The sequence below is a fragment of the Telmatherina bonti genome (genome assembly GCF_933228915.1).
Source record: "Telmatherina bonti genome assembly, chromosome: 15".
Taxonomy (NCBI): Eukaryota; Metazoa; Chordata; class Actinopteri; order Atheriniformes; family Telmatherinidae; genus Telmatherina; species Telmatherina bonti.
In genome coordinates this window covers 7,582,033-7,604,012 of record NC_136613.1, presented here as the reverse complement: position 1 = coordinate 7,604,012, position 21,980 = coordinate 7,582,033, and the positions used below count along the sequence as shown (strand labels likewise).

Here is a 21,980-nt window from a genome sequence, read left to right as displayed (position 1 = left end):
ACCCAAAATCTACCCCTAACCCCACGCCCATTTGACATCCAACCACGCCCATTGGATGTCCAACCCCGCCCAATTTCCAGCCACGCCCCATTCTCCAGGCTGCAGCCGGGGTTATTGAAATTTTTGGCACTTGAGCATTGGCTTCACTTTTAACCACTGGAGGTTGCTGATGGATATAAACACACTTAATGCAGACGTTGGACGAGGATAAAGCAGCTGTTAGAAGACTGGCAGCGTAGTGGTAAAACCTGGTGCACATGGGGAGCTAGAAGCCAGATTTAAATTACTAGTTTGTCAGAAAAATAAGAAATTAGACAATTTAAAATGCCATACTGTTCAGACTTCAGTCTTTACATGATTTACTTGGTGTGTTTCTGTGTTCAGTTGTTCCTTTAAAGGTTTGAATAACATAAGAAACATAATTCTTTTTTTATTTAAAACAAAAATGCACCAAAATAAGGCTCTTATGACCAAAGAAATAAACTAGAAAAGCGCTCAGCGAGCAAAAACCTAAGACCACAGTTAAAAAATTCCTCGAGCCAAACGGTGATCTGGGTCAACACAAAAATTAAATCAGTTCTTCCTTTTCACATTCCCAACAACTCCTGAAAATTTCATAAAAATCCCTCCATAACCTTTTGAATTATCTTAAACACAAACAGATAAACGCCGGGTAAAACATAACCTCCTTGGCAGATGTAACAAAGTTGCATAAATACTAAATTACTGCGATGGACTGTCGAGCTGTCCAGGGTGTACCCTGCCTTCCACCCAAAGACTGCTGGGATGGACTCCAGCTTCCCCGCAACCCTTCATTGGACTAAGAAAATGAATGAATGAATGAAAATACTAAATTAGTTTTGAATGGAAGCAGTGAGTGAGCCTGTTCCATACTCCACGAGACCCAAGAACTGAGTTCTTGTTCTCGAGGCTGCAAGAACAAGAAAAAACGTCTTGTTCGGCAGGTCCATACATCCTCCAGGAGAAGCAGGTCTGCAGCGGGGAGGGATCACTGCAGGGGGGCGATGTCTGCTTTTATGCGTGATGAACCCGGTTGTTACCTCCGCCGAGGAGGTTGTTTTCCCCGGTGTCTTTTTGCTCAAGATAACTTAAAAGGTTACTGATGGATTTTTATAAACATTTCAAGAGCTGTTGCAAATGTAAAAATGAAGAACTGATTAAATTTTGGTGGTGATCCGGATCACCGTTTGTATCCAGGAACTTTTTAAAAGGATTCTTTAACATTGTGCTTGGTGGAGGTTTCCGCTCTCCGCTCTGTTTTTCTAGTTTCATATTTAACAAGCAGCTTCGTCCGCGGCAGGGCGGGGCGTGCACGCGACTGGGTCCGAGTGTTTTATTGCCACATGTAAAAATGTTCGTACTTTCTCACCACCTCGATCAGCTGCTTTATCAAAACAATCCGTTTTACCTGCAACAGTAAAAACGCGGAAGTAGCAACTCCGCTTCATGCTTTCTCTGTGTTAACCACGCCCACCTCACATGTTCGACCAATCACACGATAGTTCTCGCAGCCCCGCAAGAAAAAAGTTCTGCAGCCCGGTGTGTCAAGAACTGTCCTCAAACACGTCCGCGAGAACAAAATGACGTCATTTTCTTCTCGGAGCCTCGAGAACAAGAAAAAAGTTCTCACTTCTCGTGGAGTATGTATCAGGCTTAAACGAAGAGTCGACTCTTCTACAGGAGTCGAGTTAAAAGCAACGAATCTTTGAAAAGAGCTGAACTCCCCATCACTGTGGGGAGAAAACAGGTTAATGACACAAGCTGGCTTCTGTGTGCCTCAAGTGTCCTTCAACACGGATCTAAAAAAAATTAACTTTAAACCAGTTTGAAATGGAGGTAGTTCCGGTTCTGCGTCTAACCTTCTGCCGTCATAACGTTTCATTTCATGGAGAACTAAATATTTGAAACAAGCTGAACAACAAGAGGGTGGGTTTTTTTGTATCAGAGCTCCAATTTTCCTCTCATCTCCTTAGGTTTATCCAAGGGCACTGGCCCAGGGGTCACTTGGGGCCCATGTGGGGCCCATAATGAAAACACCAGCAGTCTGGACATAAAACTAAATGTAAATAAAAAGCCAGATAGTTACACCACAGTGTCCAGTGTGTTTTTATTGGTACAACTGGCTGAGAGATGTTAGAAATGTCATTTCACAGTGTATAATTCACAATTTTCACAATGTTGCTGTGGGGAAGGGGGCCCCTGGAACACTCTGGGCCCAGGCGCCTTTGCACTTTTATACCAGCCCTGGGTTTATCCTATGATGACCCTGTGATGGGGAGGGAGCCAAAGCCTTAGTCTGGGTTCATCCAGGATGATCCAGGAGTATTTATACTGCTGTACTTTTCTTCATTTGTCATTTTCATATAATTTAAAGGCATGACTCCATGGCTACTTGCACAGGATTATCCTCACATGTGTTGTTAAATGATGTGAGTAGTTGCCATTTATTCAATAAGACATTAAACATGAGCTTTTTCTGGCTTTGCTTGTGTTGACTTTTCATCTAAAAGGAATCTGTCTTTTGGGAAGGGAAGGAGAAAGGGAGGAGGAGAGGTGAGGAGAGTAAAGGAGGGGAGTTGTGAGAGAAGGAGGGATTGAGGAAGAGGAGGATGTGGAAGTCTGCATAAGAAAGCAGCTCCACCCTCGACCGGACCGCAGCAGAAAAAGCAAGAATCAGCAGGAGAGAAGGGAAAAAAACGAGCCCTGATTTGGATTAAACTTTCTGTGAATGATCGAGTCGGAGCTCCGACTGCACTGCCTGGCTTCCATCATGCTGTCCCCGGGACTCTCCGTGGCTCTTCTGGCCGTCTCGTGCGCGCTGTGGCCGCCTGCGGTCCGCGCGGCGTCCTGCGAGCCGGTCCGGATCCCGCTGTGCCGGTCCATGCCGTGGAACATGACCAAGATGCCCAACCACCTCCACCACAGCACGCAGGACAACGCGGTGCTGGCCATCGAGCAGTTCGAGGGGCTTCTGGGTGAGCAGCAATAAACTCATTTCATGGTTCTTTAATAGACTTAAAGCTTAATTAGCTGACAGACTGGGGAGACTGGGGAGACTGGGGGGACTGGGGATCTCGCTCTTATACCGACCCTGCATTGAAGATCATGACCTGCAGGTCTCAAGGCATCCTGGAGCTTCTTTAGAATATTCCCCAAATGCACTTTGCACAACATAGTTTTGTTGCAAATAATCCTAATTTATTTACTTTTTTAAACATTTTTTTTAAAAAAAATAAATAAAGGTTTTATTGGAAGATTTATTGGCATGTATAGTCAGTGGAATACAAGAAAAGTTTAATTTAATGTAATTTACTTTACATTTATCTACTTGGCAACCATTTGCCATTATTTTAAGGATTTAAAGAAAAAGGTCATATTTGCGAATATTCTTGGGCTCCTGTAAAAAATAAATATTTAAAAAGCTTGTAATCTCAAAGGCAAATAAAAACATCTTGGCTCCAGGGGCACCTATTGTTTATTTTCTCACCTTTTTCTGCATCATATAGGCTCTAAATGTTTTCGAGTTCCTTGATTAAAGAACAAATAACCAAAGCAATTAGCTCCAGGAATTGACTGTTGTTTAGAAAACTTAAGAAATATACTTTAAAAAAAAATTTTTAAAGCCTTGAAAATAAATTTAAAAAAGAGAGATTTTTGACTTCCACTTTTTTGTGTGACATTTCATAGGTCAGTTAAATACAACAATATGTACAACTTACTGACAAGTGAGCATCTCTTTTATTCCTGTACCTTTTTTCTTCTTTGCCGCTGAAAAGATATATATATATATATATATATATATATATATATATATATATATATATATATATATATATATATATATATATATATATATATATATATATATATGGGAAAAAAGTACAAAAAAAGAAGAATTTGTCCAGAAAAGAACATCAGACTGTTTAGTTTTCACCATTTTACACTCAGAGTTGAACAAAAGTCAATCTGTTATAATAAAAAAAAAAACAAATTCTACTATTTATCAGTGAGCCCCACCTTTCCAACCATGTAAACGTTCTCAGATTTAACTTGTTGTTTTTCCTCACGTCCCGTAGGTTTGACGGGACAAATAAATATGTATTTTACGTTTTAATATATATTCATTTTGTACAGGATTAGAAAGCAAAGAAGCTTGAGATGTGAATGATGTAAACCATTCCAGGCTACATAATAATATCATAAACACACATTTCTAACCAGTCTCAGATGCAGTTTATCTTTGAAGTCATACTGGATTCTAGTAGCAGATAATACTACAACAAATGCACTCCGGTTGCAAAGGTCCAACAAAGTAGTCCTGTAAAATAGTTGCCCCATCACAAGTCTGTTATCCATAAAAATCTGTTTCAGGCAAAAAACAAGAACTGCTTACGAGTTCTAATTCCTCAGGTAGATTTTTCCTTTTAGGAAAGAAAGTTTTCCGTTGCAAGTTCAACATTTTTCTTTTTTGTTTGTTTCAGAAGTTTAGTTGAACAGTATGGAAATGTGTTTTAAACGCAACATCTTAAAGCCCCTGTAACCCAGTAGGCTACTCATAAAATGTGTTAGGCACACTGCCATGACCTTTAACCCCAATCCTGACCATTTGTCACATTATTTTAATGACAGAAAAGTAGTAACCCCAAAGCTTTAAAAATGCATCTAAATGACCGTTGGTTGCATGTTTTCATCGTGGACCAGTCAGGTTGAGAGGGAACTTTTTAATGTTGCAACCCTCAAAGGTTTGTCCTGGATTGTCCAGTCTTCAGTCCATTTATGGAGCAAGTCATATTGTTTAGCAGAAAAGAAAAAAAAAACTGCTTAGTCTTGTGATTGAATGTGATTGAATAGAAACATTTTATGCTGATGGACAAATTTAACAGTTGAAATCACATTAAGTTCATTAAAAAAAAAAAAAGCAAATAAAAAGAAAAGTGAAATTAAAATGTTAAAAATTTAAGGCATCCCATGAACCTCCAACAAAAAAATAGAAGTCTGCTCTGATTGGCCAGCCGCAGTGGCCTGACCAAACACTACCAACCATCCTGCATTAGTTTTACTAAAAATGTTATGTTTAAAAAGGCATTTCATTTAATACTAAACCAGTATTTCCCCCACATGCAAGGGGAATCAAGAAGATTGTGAAATGAAAAAACACCATGAAGAACACCTTTTTTTTATCTTCTTCATTGGGTCAAACATTGGTGCATAATGACATATAATGTGAGATCAAATAATCCTCAAACTCGATTCCACAAGGACTTAAAACTAAAGAATCAGTGATCCCCTCCCAATACTGACTCTTCAACTCATCACACACGAATTGAAGGAGCTTAATTCCTGTTTTCCTGGGATCATACGCAGAAATGATGGTAGCAGAAGGTTTTTTGCACAACGTTGTGTTTCATTTTCACTGTAACAGTTGAAAATACCTTAAAACTGAACAGGAAGTGCTTTGCAACTTTTCTCCACGTCTCTAAGACAACAGCCGGCTTTGCAGCTTATACACAGATGATTCAGTTTAAGTGGCGCCATGTTGCATAAACACCGTCCAGTTTCATTTTCACATTTGGCGACGTTGAAGTGATAACTCTGCCTGGAGACTGGAATGTACCGATTTGCCTGCTGATACCAAACATCACAATCTGAGCTGTTTGAGCTGAAAGTGCTGCTCTGTGAATCTGCACACTCGGTACATACAGCTTGTAGGTCTGTAAACACTGAAACACTGTTTTTACTGCTTCTGCCGTGACGTATCTCCCTGAGGATGGCAAACACTGCATACTTGTGTTTAGTCCAGGTGCGGATGTTGATAGCAGGTAGAAGCACGTTTGACTTAAGATCTGATTTGATTTAGAGGCTGTAGATATCTCTGACAACTTCAGGGACTTGTTGAACGAGTTGGCGGTTGCTTTAAGCAGCACATTCGGCAGGATTTTATTAATATACTGGATGAACTGAATATCATAAACTGCCCAGTGGTCAAATCTAACAAAACTTAATGTCTCATGTCTTATATTTCTCAGCTCCGTCTGTGTGTTAGCTTGATATTAAACTAGCATTCTTCCCGCTACAGAGCTGGCATTTGGGGCTAAGAAAGATATTTCTTGGCAGCTATTGGACGAATTTTAAAGCGCAGGATTGATTGTAAAAACCGAGGTGTTTCAGACACCTTCCGGCTTGCAAAGTTATTACATCTGAATTGAACTGCTAACTGTTTGTAGCAAAAAGTGCAAATATAAAAATAGTTTCTGCATTGTGTTTGTTTAAATGCAGGTATTTTTTTCTCCTGAAAGACAAGACTCCAGAGAATGATGCAGCTGGCAAAAGGTTTGGTCGCTGTTGATCTGTGTGTTATTTCTACAAAGAACTGTTAGTCATAAAATCTGTCTTCTTGCTTTAGTTGGTCTTTTGCTGTTATATCTGTTGATACGTTCATTTTACATAATTTCAGCCTGATAATCTGACAGCTTAACCTAAATAAGAACCAAAACACAACTCAGAAACAGAGCAGAATGGCGATCATCCAACAGTCTCTGTTCTTTCTTCTTCCTCCTTGGATGTAAGCGGAAAGGTGCTTCGTGATGCCATTTTTAACGGAGATTTAAGAAGCAAACTAAAAATGTGTTGCTCTAAATCACGAGGCCTTCCTGCTTTGTTCATATGCCAGGTAGTACAGGAAGTGTCTTTTTTTAACAAATCAACAAATTGCAATGGCAAGCTCCACCTTTTCAGGTTAGATTGGTTAGATTGGTACACCAACAGAAGGGTAACAAAAAAGTAGGACAGGTCAGGTTGGATTTTGGGGTACTCAGCCCAGTTTTCGTGTGTGGAAACGTGAAAAAATAAGTCCCGACCAGACCTGTGCCTGTCGGTGAAAGTGGAGCTTATGTTGGTGGAAATGAGGCTAATGTTGACTCTGCTTGTCCTTGTTACTCAGTCTGGTCCTACAAAAGCCGCAATCTGTCAGCTTTTCCAGGTTTTCCTGCTCCAGCACACCTGACTCACATTATTTAGTCATTTTGCAGCACATGACATGCTGTTAGTTCCATTTGATTTGATCCAGGTGTGTTGAAAGAGGAATACACTGAAAACCTGCTGGATTGCAGCTCTTTAGGACTGAAATAAGCAACTGTGCTCTACATGCATTTTTACTTTACAACAACAAAGAAAAGAGACTAAAGATGGAAAATCCATTTTTGATTTTAAGAGTTAAACATCTGCATGTCCCCTCAGATGAGCTGCTTTTCACTGAGCCCAGAACAATGTGGAACAGCTTGCCTCTCCACACCACAGACCTCCTTGTCTGTTTTTAAAATCTCTTCTCAAAACTCACCTGTTTCTGGATTTTAACACATTTTGAGTTGTATTTTTATTTGTTTATATACATGCATTTTCTGTTGTTTTTATTGCTTTTTTGGTATATTTATTTTTCTGCAACGTAGAAACATTTCATCTCACTCATGACTTGAGTTATGGGATGTTTTGTTCGGGCCAGATGTTGCTTAAATGGTTCAAGCGTGCTTTGGCATGGGTTAGCATAAGTGTTATGAGGGCAAAAGCTTACAGTAAATGTAGATTTGATTTCCAAAATCAATTCTTAGGCACATCTCAAACACATCTTAACCCAGGTTAGCCCCTGTTTTTTAGCTCGCGACCACATCTTGTTCACTGAGTGGCCCAAATCAGGCTGAATTGAAGCCTTTTATTTTACCAATTAACAGCTAAAGATACTTTTCACCCTAATATAAACAGCCACCTAGTTCTTTAAATTAAATGGGGATATAAAAGTTTAAAGTTTGGAGTCACTGTCTGTGTTCTGCCCCATTTGGAGTTTCTGAGATTTATGTTTTCTTCAAAACATCCTTAACTGTAAAGCGATCTTAAACTTAAAGACATGAAGAGCAGCTTTTATGAACTGCTGGGATGTTTCATGATTTACATGTGTACGTTTAGGGATTGGCTGAACTTGAAGTACAGCTGAGGTTGGAGGGGTGGAAAAAGAAATTGAGAGATTGCTGTTGACTTTAACCAAAAAAAAAAAAAAAAGGCTTAATGAAAGATGTGCAAGCCAAAAACCAGGAAGCCGATCCAGGTCACAAGTTCAAAATATTTCTGTGACTTCATTGGGAAGCTCCACAGCCAAACCAAAACCTCAGCCCTGATCTGCAATAAAAAAAAAATTTAAAAAGCTGATTCCTCTTCTAACCACTATTGAAGTCTTTCTGGTCTCATCCTGTGTGAAACATGAAGCGGTTTGGCAGTTGCATCAACCATCCTGCTGCACATCCACTGTGTGGTCAGCCAGAGGATCCCGAATGCAACATGCCTTAACTGATGGAAGAGAAGTGAGTCTTGCTGGGGAAAAAACAACAACTTGAGTTCAAATGAACTGAGCTGAGACTGAATAAGCATCCTTGTAAATGTTTTCACACAAAGTTTAACAGATGTGAGAACCTCACTGTGGTGGAATATTGTGGCTGTGAGCTTGTTGTTAAGGGCAAGGTTTGGTTCTTTGTACTTTGTCAGGGAGATCTCTCTCAATGTCATTAAGTTAAGGAGGATGTATTTAATGTGTTAATGAAATCTGTGTAGCCTATATTTATTTCTACAATCAGTAAATAAATTTTCTGCAGTGACTCTGCCTGGTCTTCATCTATGGCATATAAAAGGCCAAATAAGCTGTAACTTAAATCACTGTCAGTGTTTGTATTTCCAAGCTTGACTAAATGGGTTCAAGTTCTATGTAGAAGGGGAAGCCAACAAGTTAGCTTAACTTCTTGGCTAATAAGTTTCTTTAACTTGCTAGCAAATAAGTTAGCTTAACTTTCAAGCTAATGTGTTAACTTGCTAGCTAATAAGTTTGTTTACTTGCTAGCTATTAAGTTTGCTTAACTTGCTAGCAAATAAGTTAGCTTAACTTTCAAGCTATTTAGTTTATTTAACTTGCTAGCTATTAAGTAAGCTCAACTTGCTAGCTAATAAGTTTGTTTAACTTGCTTGTTAATAAGTTAGCTTAACTTGCTAGCTGATATTTTGTGAGCAGAACACTTATGGCCAACCAAAATTTTTAATATTTTGAATAAATTGTATTTTTTTAAAGCTATATAATTTCAGGTAATTCCAGAAATTTGCCATGTTTTGTAATTCTAGAGAACCTCCCAAATAAATTTTTGCCCATGTTTGTTTACATTGTGACAACTAATTTTATCAAGCTTAGCTTGGTTTTTGGAAATTGTACTTTTTCATTCAGGCTTCACATTAGTAAATAATGTCTATATAAACCAGGTGTAACCTATGGGTTAATCTGACCAATCTGACTTACTTGACTGTGTTCTGCCTGCCTGCCTGTTCTTATTCTGAGCAAATGTATCTTCTAGAATTCCATTGTGGTGGACAAGGCATTTCCTGCAAACGTTTTGCATGGTTACTACCAGTTATTTTTCCAATTCATTTAAAACATTTTGAAGGGGAAATGTTGATAATACTGTTGTTAAAGCATCATAGTTTGAATTGAATAAGGATATTACGGATTGACCTAAAAAGAAGATGAACAAAAAAGGTCTCACTTTGTGACATCTTGTTTTCCTGCCTGTTAAGGTACTGGCTGCAGTCCGGATTTACTCTTCTTCCTGTGTGCCATGTACGCTCCAATCTGCACCATCGACTTCCAACATGAGCCCATCAAACCCTGCAAAGCGGTGTGCGAGCGGGCAAAATACGGCTGTGAGCCAGTAATGAAGCGTTACAATCACAGCTGGCCTGACAGCCTGGCCTGCAGCGAGATGCCTCTATACGATCGTGGAGTCTGCATTTCGCCTGAGGCCATCGTCAAGGCAGAGGGGCCAGGTATATTTATCATTTTCCATTTTCTTATTGTTATTATTAGCTGTTACTTTGTCTTCAGGCAGCCGATGATTACAGTGTTGTTTTTAGGGTCAATTTCTAACTAGACAAAATTGCAGATTTATAAAAACAGTCCCATTGAGTTTTTTTGATGAACAGGGATCACCAGCTCCAGGCCTCTTGTTCCAGTGAAGTCCACTTCCTCTGCTGCAACCAGAGGTGGCAATTCCTGGTCCAGAAAGTAAAAGTCCTGCCATGTTTTTGGATTTAGCTGTACATTTGGAACAGGTGTTTTCACTAACAGGCTTGTTTACCTGGCAAATAAACTGTGCTCATTAAATTCAGCTCGTTTGGTGACTGGTGGGAACAGCTGCTGGACAGGACTTTTACTTTCTGAACCAGGAATTGCCACCTCTGGCTGCAACACACCTTGATTAGACTAAATGGGCCATTAAAAACTTGTGCAGAACTAGCCAACAAGCTCTTGAAGACCCCTTTTATTTTAATCAGGTGTGTTGGAGTGGGAAAGCATCTAAAACCTGTAAGACACTGGCCCAAGTGGTCCAAAATTTGTGATTCCTTCTGTAGAATGTTTTTGCTTGGAATGCTTGGAACTAAGGCAGGTATTTGTACTCCCTATGTTCCTAAGTTGCATTATGGCAGTTAATGTCTATAGGATTTTCAATACAGGTGCCCATTTAAGATGGAAATGTTGCCCCTTTTGTTTTTCTTTGCAAGGTATGGATTTGGATTGCAAGCATTTCTGCCCACTAATGTACTTAATCAGACATCATACAGACGCTGCATTAGGGTTGGCATACACAGCTTTTAGCTACATCTATACTTGCATCAAATAACGCAAGTCTGGTGCAGCCAAAACTTTCAATACTAGAGGTCACCGGTCAGGGACAGTATGCAGAACTTGGAACCTGAACCAGTGAAATTTTCAATCCAAATGTAATGTTGTATGGTTCATGCTCTTGTTCACATGAGCACCTGTAGCAGGATTAGCCCCATTCTTAGGGAGCCAACTGGAGAGTCTGGACAGATCAAGTACATGTGAAGTTGACTCTTGCATCATCATATTTCAAATTTTTTAAGTCGATGGATTGTTATAGTTGCTTGCTTGCACAAGATTTTTGTGCCGGAGCTTTAAGTCAACAAGAAGAACAGAAATAAGTTATATCATGAAAATAATTATGTTATACTGTTGAAGGACTTATGTACAGTAGAATACACTTAACTAAAATGTGTATGATGTATAATTGAGAATACTGTGACAGCCTTCAGACGAAAGTCAAGTACAGATGTTCATTTGGACCTGCTGTGCCTTTATAAGATATGCATATTTATTTTGCACTGAGATGCAGGAAACAAGGGGGAAAATGCTTTCCAGCTGTTTACCCATTAAAGTCACTATAGCTTGCATCTGTCCAGCTGGTTCCCTCTTTTAATCTTTGACTCTTTGGTCTGTAAAGATTTGTTTCAGCTACACAGCTTGACAGAAATGGGGATTGGTATTCTATTGTGGTTTAATTTGCCTTTAACTCTTCTGTAAACATAAAAAAAAAAGAAAAAGAAATGTCCTTTTCCATTTACAGTTTCACCTGGACAGTAAACTTTCTGTTGCTTTGCAAAATCTCAAGCCTTGTTAACATAACATTTGATGATGCCTGAAGGATATTTGTGCATTTAAACTCCAGACATACTAAGTTTTCTCATCGCAGTTGAGCCCTATCAGTGTTTTCAACCATGTTCTTACTTTCCTAACAAACAGATAGCGTGAGTCATTTCCCCTCTGATTTCACTCCCACTGACGTTTTCTCAAAGAGCTCCTTGATACGAGCAGCCCACTCATTTTACACTCAATAAAAACCTCACTGTCCTCTGCTTCTCCAAACAGGCCCAGGATCAGCAAGTTCTGGAAAAACAACAAAAAAAAAACATAATCTCAACACTCTTGACCTCCATAGCAATACGCCCATGTATCTCTGCGCTGCGTTGGCTCGGGCTCGGGGATTTTCCCTCGGTGTGATTTGTTGATATGTTGAGGTTAAGTTGGGGTGGGGGGGGGGGGGGGATCGTTTAGGTCATTAGAGTGACTTTTTGTGGGACGTTGATGTTAATGTTGCTGCTCAGAAGTTTGTCTCCATGTTGGAAAAGAAATCCAAGCAGCAGACAGTTTGTTCAAAATGAGTTTGTCACTTTCTTGGAACAAAAGGAGAAAATTAACAGTGGTGAAAAGTTAATCTCAAGTGAAAAAAAAAAAACTTATTCCGTTGAGTTTATTTACCATTTGTCTGGGATTAGATTGATAATACAAAAGCTAAATAAGTGTTGAGAATCCTGTTTAAAACTTTAAATGAAGTTCATATGTAGCTTTGATTTAAATTTTCACACTTAAAATTAAGTTAAAGGGATGCTGTTATGGTATTTCAAGTTCTCTGAGCTTTCTACGGTGTTACAGTATTTCCACTTCGTTTTCAGGGTCTGATTCAGGTTCCAACATGTAGGGCTGTATGCTATGTGCTGACATGGTATTTTGTTTTTTTATTGAGTTCATATTAGCCTAATCCTTCTGTTTATGAGATGTTACAATGACGGCGTAAGCAGTTGCGGTGCGCGCTCCCGATGTAGTGCAGTGGCGGGAGGCGGGGCTTAATGCGGAAGAGTCTCAATCCACTCGTTTTGCCCACAGGCTGATCTGACAGCCTACGGAGAGGGTCGGTCTGAAGTAAATAAAGCGATTTGTGACAATAACTCGATCAATCCCAGCCCTTCTGGTCTCAGAAATAAAAATAAATTAGCCTGAAATGCACATAATAGTTCCACTTTAAGTGTTGTTTCTGCTGAAGATGACAGGACTTGAATATAAGGATTATATATTCCACCTTGAAGATGTTTTTCTTCTGTTTTTTATCTTTAATGCAGCACTACTGAACATTCAGATTTCACACCCCTTACTAACGGCTAATTCATCCCGTCTCTTCTCCGAGCTCTCAATAATCAGTAAAAGTCGGTCTGATATTGATATTTCTTATATGATATTTCTTTGATGAATAAGCTACAGTATTTAAAATGGCCAGTGTGTTTATCCAGTTGCTGTAAAGTGAAATGCAGCAGTCACATGATGAACGCTCCAGGAATGTGCATAATGAGTGCCATCAAAATGAGTTAGATACACTGAAATATGAGAAACTCATGTTATTTTAGTAGAGGAGAAAGTCTCCAAGGTTTCATTGACCTTAATGTTTACTTCTCCGGCACTGTAATGTCTACTCTGTTGAACTTGAACTCAGTGTATCGCCCTGTTGTTATCACTGTGTACAAGCTCAGCTGTGAATGTTCTCCATAGCTTTTAGTTCATTCATTCATTTTCCGAACCGCTTAGTCCGATGAAGGGTTGCGGGGAAGCTGGAGCCTATCCCAGCAGTCTTTGGGTTAGAGGCAGGGTATACCATGGACGGGTCACCAGTCCATCGCAGTGGCTTCAAGTTATTTTCTTTCTTTTTTTTTTTCCTTTTTTTTGATGTTGTGAAAATGAAAGAATAAAAAACTGTCTTTTTTTGTTTATTGTTTCTTCTTAAACAGAATTGGTTTTATTTACAGTCTAGGCTCCAACAAAATGTGTTTTCTCTTTATTCAAACTGTGACTGAATCTGTTTGTGTGTCTACAGATCCCTACTACCAAGACCCATCCAGGTGTAACCCAGGTAAGTTTCTGTCCTTCCATCTTCCCTGAACTGTGACCAGTGCCCCTCAGGAGATAGTCTCTTTGTTTTTCGCCGGTTTATCTTCAGGACCATGCAGAACTTTTACATTATAATTAAACTAAGAATAATTCTTTTTGGGCCAGTCAGATTCCACCCTGATGTATTACTAAGGAATCAAGCCTGAAACAAATGTACAGAACTCGAAATAAGGTTGATGAAGTTTGGCGTATCATTGGAAACAGACGTAACCTCAAAGTTTCCACAAACGGGAGACCACCGAGTAAAATTCTACCAGGTCGTTTGTTCAGATGGTGAAGCACTGGGTGGATGCATGGCTGGCTCCAGAGTGGGGCGGTTGGGGTCTATGCTTGGGGGTGGCTGCCAGTTGCCCGGATCTCGGGGTCTCCTGGTCTGCCTCTTGCCTTTGTGTGGGCGGGGTCACATTGGCATGATCACTCTTCTCTGAACACGTTCCACTCTGTATGTTCTGCATATGACACAGTCGCTGAGTCATCTGCAGGTTTATTTACTAACAATAGCTGGTTTTCTTTCTGTGTGTCTGATTTACCTTGTTAATTTCTGGTTCTCCTGCAGGGGGAACATGAATCCAGTGTGTATAGTTGTATGTATATATATGTGTGTGTGTGTGTGTGTGTGTGTGTGTGTGTGTGTGTGTGTATATATATGTATATATACACACACACACACACACACACACACACACACACACACACACACACACACACACACACATATATATATATATATATATATATATATATATATATATATATATATATATATATATATATATATATATATATATATATATATATATATATAAGCAGGTGTGTATGTGTGCTTATGTACATGCATATGTATGTAAGTTGTTCTCTCTCCCAATCTTTCTTTTTCTGTTTCTCTTTCTCTTTTTCTCTCTACATGGTGTTTTTCTGTTTTCTTTTCTTCTCGATTCTCCTTCTGTCCCTCTTCCATCCTCTCCGGTCCTGCAATGCAAACTTTTTAATATAAACAATTATGGAAAATAAATAGAAAAATAAAGTAAGAATCCAGAATATCTTGGCAAAGTAAATTTGCCCATTAGAACGCAGCATACAGAAAATCATTCTGCCTGCTTCAGTGCTAGACAAGACAAAAAAAAAATACAAAATGATGGCACAAGCAACAAATCTACCTTCAGGTATTAGTAAAGTGATCTTGCTGTTGACCCATAATGCCATGGGGTTTGTCTTAATAGCACAAACTAACCGACAAACCAACACAAGGTTGCTACAGATCTGGTATGGGGGTCTGAGTTTCTGTGACAGATCAGGCAACAATGATAACGTCTAGCTCAAGGATGTCAAAAGCTGGTCCTCGAGGGCTGCTGTCCCACAGGTTTTACATATTTAATGCTCCACAAAACTTAATCAAAATGAATGCATCAACAGGCTTGGGTTGAAATTAACAAAGTTGTTAAGAAGAGTAATTTAATTTGAATCAGGTGTGTTGGATCAGAGAGACGTCTAAATCCTGCAGGATTGTGGTATTTCTAAGGCCGGACCTTTACACCTTCTGCTTTAGCTGCATCAATATTATATAAAAAACCTGAGAAATTAAATTTGCTTGGATGTAACCGACTTTTAAAAAGGATGCAGCTGAATATTTTGGTAGCAATCTTCAGTCTTTTCAGATGATGCATTTGTTATACCCATGAATTAGGGTGGAAGGAATCACACAAGTGGTTATTACCGCTCCTCATGCAGTGGGTTTATTGCAATGCAAAATGCATATTTTATATAATAAATGCAAAAGAAGTCATAAACAAACAGTAGACAACTGCTATATTTCCCATAGCAATGCGCGTATTGAGGCGAAACCATTACATCTCAAAATAGCATAAAACCTCAATTTGAATTCACCAAACTAACCATCAAAAAATTTGTTTATTCACCATTACCTGAATTAAGGTGGAAAGAATCACACGAGTGATTATTACTGCTTCCCTCATGCAGTGGGTTTATTGCAATGAGGATACAGCATGTGATCCCCAAGTGGTAGGCAAACCAATCGATCCCAGAGCAGAATGGATCATGTTGAAGCAGATAACAAAATTTTAATCAACAATTTTAGCTATATCTAACTCTCAACTGAATTGTATTTTACTATTCATAACAAACCTTGTTGCTTTTATTCAACCATTTTATCCATTTTAAAATTAAATCCCATTATGAATTCATTCTTAGACTTTGGTTATGGGTAGAAAGGTAAGCCTGTGTTATCTCAACCATCACACTTTCATTTAGCTGATTCAGTCCAGTGTGATTGTCATGAACCTGACCTGGATTATGACAGTTAAGCACGAAGGCGGGAGTGTGATGGTATGGGAAAGTTTTAAACAGCACCATAAACCCCAATGAATCTTGATGATGAAGCATCCAAAGCATGAAAACAGCCAGTGTAACAAAATTAATCTTTAGACATTTATGTGTATCCAGCGTACTTCTGCTACATGATGATGATGATGATGAAAAGAGTCCATTTACCCTAAACTGATCATCTCTGGGTTTTTCCTGACAGAATCCAATCCTGACTTTCCAATGGACTCCAACAACCTCAACTGCAGGGGACCACATGGAGGTGAGGTTGTCTATCTGTATCTGTCCAGTTCAGGCCTTTTCACCAGGGAAGGTTGTGGTATTAAGATACTTAAGCCAAACATTTATTTCATGCCCAGAGGTCATAAACCTATTTGTTAAGCCTTCTAAAGGTTTCAAACTGAGATTAGTTTTACAGCAACAGAGAGTGGTCAAGCATCTTGCTTTATATGCTCACATTTGTCTCCTTGGTCAGGAGTAGCAGTTCCTGTTGTCTGTTGTCTTTCTGTCCTCTTCCCCCCACACAGCAGAGGCAGATGGATGCCTGTCCTTGAGCCGGGTTCTGCCGGAGGTTTCCTTCCTGTTAAAAGGGAGTTTTTTCCTTCCCACTGTTGCCAGTGTGCTTGCTCAGGATGGGAGATTGAATTGTAGCCTCCAACTCAATCTGTTGGTTTCCTTATGTAGGCTGTTATGAATGGCTTTCATCATGTTTTATCTGTCTGTAAAGCGTTTTGAGATGGCATTCCCGTACTCCGGCTTCCTCCCACCATCCAAAGACATGCATGTTAGGTCAGTTGGTTACTCTAAATTGCCCATAAGAATGAGTGTGAGTGGTTGTGTGTCTCTGTGTGGCCCTGCGATGGACTGGCGGGCTGTCCAGGGTGTACCCTGCCTTTCGCCCAAAGCCAGCTGGGATAGGCTCCAGCTTCCCCGCGACCCTGAATTGGATTAAGCTGTTTAGAAAATGAATTAATTAATTAATTAATTAAATTATTATACTAAAGCTTTTTCTGTAGTAAATGACAAATGTTTGTGCTTACTAGCACGGCTTTTCAAAACCAAGAAAACATTTTGAAATTTGGAAGTATCTGAGACAGAAATCATATTTGGATGCCTGGTTTGAACTCAAAGAACTTTTTTTTTTTTCTTTTCTTAAAACTTACTCGACAAGCTTGTATGAATCGTTCCCCTCTTACACAACACAGAAATAATCATTTAGTGTTGTTTGACCTTTTTAAAGATATAGAAGTTAACCATGGTTTCTCTTTGAAGCTTTGAATTTAATATCAAATAATTATCCACTCTGTGTGTGTTTGTGTGTGTGTTTGTAGATCGCTGTAAGTGTAAAACAGTCCGAATGGGTCTGAAAACCTACCTGAAGAACAACTACAACTATGGTGAGTTATCGTTTTTTATCATTTACACTCGAAGTCATTGCATCTGACCCAGATATTGTTAATGGGTCAGAGTTGAAAAGGTTGGTGGGAGGGCACTGGGGGCCTTTATTTCAACGTTGCTCATCAGAAAAGAGGTCAGAAAAAGAGAAGGAGCGTCTTTGCGCTTGGTCATAGTCGCTCTCAAAAAATAGTTTTTATTCAGCACCAAGGACAGCTGCCCAGAAGAACTTCCTATTAAATAATCAAACACTGATTTCATAAAAGTTTAAAAATAATAAGAAGTAAAAATGGTTTTATTGTCACTAGATGTTAGAAAGATGGAGTACACAGATGATTTAACTGCAATGATATTTTGTTAAGCACGTAGCTAGCTTGATGTCAGATGCTAAGCTAATTATCTGCTCATGATGGTTAATGACTTTGAGTGTCTGTACAGAGAAAATACGTCCATTAAAAGTCAAAATTTCTGCATCTGCCAACTAATCCTCCCCGCAGTGATCCGGGCGAGGGTGAGGGAGGTGAGGAACCGTGGTCTGGAGCCCACGGCGGTGGTGGATGTGAAGGAGGTGCTCAAGTCCTCTCTGGTCAACATTCCTAAGGAGACGCACACGCTCTACTATTCGTCCTCCTGTCTGTGTCCTCCTCTGGCTCCTGGGCAGGAGTACCTTATTATGGGCTACGAAAATGAGGAGACGTCCAGGTACGGGCAGGGTCGACGGGAGGGAGGAGGATGGCACATTAAAAATCCTACTTTGGCTGATTTCTGGGCCTTGTCGCTTCGTTATCAGCGAGTACTGACATGCAAGTACTGGCACTCGGTTATTGCAACGACGTGTCAGCTCACCCAGCCTTAGTCTGCATTGGATTCTGGGAAAACCAACATGGTTTTTGTTCGCAGGTTGCTTCTGATTGATGGCTCCATTGCGCAAAAGTGGAAGGACAGAATGGGCAAGAAAGTGAAGGTGCGAACAAATGACCCACATTTCTGATTTACCAACAGCAGCAAGTATGTAACCGTAACAAACAGCAGATTATTTTCTCCTGCGCTCGCTGCCGTGAAGCTGAAGATGTTTTTCACTCATTTTGTTTTATTTCTACGTTTCTCATCAGCATGAAATAATATTTATTCCTGTCTGTGCTTCTGTTCAGAGATGGGATCATATCCTGCAGGAGAGGAGCCGAGCATCTTCCCACCGAAGTCGCCACTGAGATCTGATCTGGTGTGTGTGTGTGTGTGTGTGTGTGTGTGTGTGTGTGTGTGTGTGTGTGTGTGTGTGTGTGTGTGTGTGTGTGTGTGTGTGTGTGTGTGTGAGAGAGAGAGAGGATGAGTGAGTGTGTGTTTGTGTAGATATTGCACTATCCGGCTGTTGTAGCTGAATGTAGTTCATCTCTTCATCTGTCAGACTGTTTGAAATAATTTTTTTTTCTTTTTTTTTCTTTGCACAAACAATTTAGTGTGGTTTTTTTTGTCAGTGTGTGTCTGTGCATACACCTAAAGCAGGGGGGGTTGAGCTTTAAAGCTGTTGTCCTGAACCTATGCACAGTCAAAGAGTCGGTGCCTGGGAATTTTTTAAAAATTTTATTTTAGAAGCTAATTCTATTTTTCTGTGGCGTCGATGTTGGCCGCACTGCTCCTCGCTGTCGTTCTGGTTTTTAATAACCCTGAATGGTGGTTTGATGCGATGATGGGATGGAAGACATAAGAAATAAACAAAAGCCATGTGGACTTTGATATGATGGATCTGTAGCCATGACCTGACTTTAAGGACCTCTGCAGGAGATGCTAAAAGAGCAACAATAGCAGGAAAAGACAAGAGATTTGGCTGTGATCAGATGGATGACAGAGATCCAGGGACCCAAAGCGTCAGAGGTTCACAACTTTATATAAACTAAAAAATGCAACAAAACAACTCCCAAAGCTTAGAAAATGTCTTCAGAAGCACAAAGCTTATCAAAGTAGCATATAACTATAAACAGGTGCAAAATAAGCATCAAAAGGAAAATTATAAAGCTAAAAAACGGACACAAAATCAGATACACTGCAGATACACTTTATAAATACAAAAACACAGATTGATTGTCAAGAAACACAAAAGCACAACATAAAGACGTACAAATTGGCAAAAAAAAAATCAGTTTTTAAAGACAGAAAACAATATAACCAGCTACGCAAAACACAAACTCCACCACCAAAAGCTCAAAATGACCACAAAGACTGATAATATGACAAATAAGTAGAAAACAACAACACAAAAATAGACTCACAACTTGCAGGGATTCAAACAGCTATAAATTCATAACAAAAACACATGAAATAACAGGATACAAAAGATCATAACACACTCAAAGTGACGTGAAGCAATAATTCAGCTACCAAAGAGGTGAGTGAAGACATGATAGTCACAGATCACTCGCAGTCACACAAAATAACAAAAAAAAGTGCAGCAGTGACACCAAATATGTGTGAAGAGAGAGTAAAGTAAGACAGTCATGCAAAACGTAAAGATTTAAGAGACCAAAGTGTCGGAAGATGCTCATGCCGAACACATCAGATGGAAGAAAGACATGAAAATATTGCAAAACGGTCTTCTTGTTTCACAACATCCATGGATCTGTTGTCATTTTTCATTCATCTGACAAAAATCTGTATTCGGGAATGGAAATGTGGTTTATCTGAGGTTTATCCACAAGATTTATATTAAAAATGTACATCTGAAAAATTCCTTTTAAACATGTAATCTGTCTAAAAGCCACCAGGGGGCGACTCCTCCAATACGGCTAAAGTTCTACAGTTAGCTCAACTGGGCCTTTAAACTGGACCACTGGGATTTAATTTACCAACCAAAGTCTGTCTAACTCGGCTACTTTCAGTGATGCTATGATAGACATAAGATCTGCTTTAATCCTTATGTTTCAAACCCGTTAGACCTTCCTAATTAAAGTTTGGGAAGGTAACTGGAGCGCGCTCAAATGTCTCGTTTAACCCGAGTCATGACGTATCAATACTATCCCAACAGCTAATGCTAGTTCTGTCAGTGTCGCTGTGAGAAAATGAATTTTTAGGATTCAGCTGGACTTCAGTGTTTTTATGTATTTTAAAGGGCTAGTTTTCAGATCGGTCAATATTTTGGTCTTTGTCATTTTTTTATACAAAATAATATGAAAACATAATGAGTAAGAAAACTATGTTTTGAACAAGTTATTCCTGACACAACTCTATGTAGTTCATTTTGGTCCCATTTAGATTAAAATAAGGGCATAAGGCGGAGCTGTGTTTTTGGCAGACAATCAATCTTTGTTTATGATTTTTTTTTTATAAACAAAGATATTAGCAGAACTTAAAGCCTCCACAAACCAATGAACAGCATCTTTTTTTATACAGTTTGGATGTTACACACAGTGTACAGCAGGTTGAGTAGGTGACTATGCAAAGGCAAAAAGTTGAACTTCAGCTGATTTTAAGCCTTTCTTTTTAATAATTACTCTTTAACTTACAGCTTTTTATTCACCACTGAAGAATGAACAAAATTTTGCACAGTTTTAATGCATAAGAACTTTCATTGATCCCTTTTCAGTATGTTTATGTTTATTGTAGCATGCATTGTTGTGATTTCTCATGAGCTGATGTGAAAGAAAACAAGTATTTAGGCAGGATTCACACACAGTCATGGTGCCTTTTGACTTTAAATGTCTTGATGTGGACAACTGGGTTGTTTTGATGCTTCTTTGTTCAACTTTTCAAGCAGCATCTCATGTGCCACCAGTTCAAGTTGTGTTTACAGTGATGTTGATGATGATCACCTCATCAGCCTCATTTAAGCAGCAGCACGTCTCATTCTAGGCGAATCCTGCCTTATGAAACGTTTCCTGTTCAGACAGGAGGTTGAACTGGGATTTAATGGGGGCAGGAAAGTGTAAATGTACCATTTGAATACACAGATGAACATGTATTCATTGCATCTCCCCTCAACAGATGAGTTCCAGCATGTTTCCTGTTTCGGTGACTGTTGAATGTGTTTTTTTTAACAACATGGACTGTAAGTGTGTGACATTAACTTGTTCTCTCAGTTAAACATTAAACAGATGCCAAACATAACCACAACCTGAAACTGTTGTGTGTCTGTTTCTGGGTATAGCTACTGACCCACTGGGCCAAAGGGTCCCGTTGCATTTCACTGTTTTACATCTGGAGCAAACACCTCTGTTAGTTTTAATCACTCACTAAAAAGACATGGACTCAGAAATTAGCAGAAAATTCAAACTGAACACTCATTCAGCTGTCTGAATGTATTTTGTTTGTGGTGTGGAAACATTTATGGGATCACTGTGATTTGCAATTCTTAAATATCTACTCGAATATATTTGCAAAACAGTCTCCAGCGAAGACAAAACCTCAATAATGACAAGAAACATCTCCCTAACAAAGCAAACGTCAGTTAAAACAAAGGAAAGGATGATAAAAACTCATTAAAGAGATTATTTTAGTTCAGAGTTGCTTTAGTGTTGGTTGTTCTAACAGACTGACAGAGGCTGTCTATGCAAATCCATTTTTCATAAACTCCATTCCCTAATATAAAGCTAAAATATATAATATAATAATAATAAAAAAGATGCAGCGTAGTAGA

General features: G+C 39.2%; 1 protein-coding gene across 1 annotated transcript; it reads left to right on the top strand.

Annotated features, from left to right (window-relative positions):
- Positions 1–2,681: 2,681 nt before the first annotated feature.
- On the top strand, positions 2,682–21,449 carry frzb (frizzled related protein). The gene is made up of 8 exons (XM_079253990.1): positions 2,682–2,996; positions 9,622–9,870; positions 13,545–13,580; positions 16,161–16,220; positions 17,290–17,355; positions 17,851–18,055; positions 18,254–18,317; positions 18,505–21,449. Exons 1-8 carry the CDS (start codon positions 2,750–2,752, stop codon positions 18,562–18,564), a joined length of 987 nt encoding a protein of 328 aa, XP_079110116.1. The 5' UTR covers positions 2,682–2,749; the 3' UTR covers positions 18,565–21,449.
- The last annotated feature ends 531 nt before the right edge of the window (positions 21,450–21,980 follow it).

Bases quoted from the DNA above. Each gene is read 5' to 3' on its own strand.
- frzb (XM_079253990.1), top strand. From the start codon at position 2,750: ATGATCGAGTCGGAGCTCCGACTGCACTGCCTGGCTTCCATCATGCTG. The intron at 9,871-13,544 runs GTATATTTATCA...GTGTGTCTACAG, and splicing joins CGTCAAGGCAGAGGGGCCAG to ATCCCTACTACCAAGACCCA. The intron at 16,221-17,289 runs GTGAGGTTGTCT...GTGTGTTTGTAG, and splicing joins CTGCAGGGGACCACATGGAG to ATCGCTGTAAGTGTAAAACA.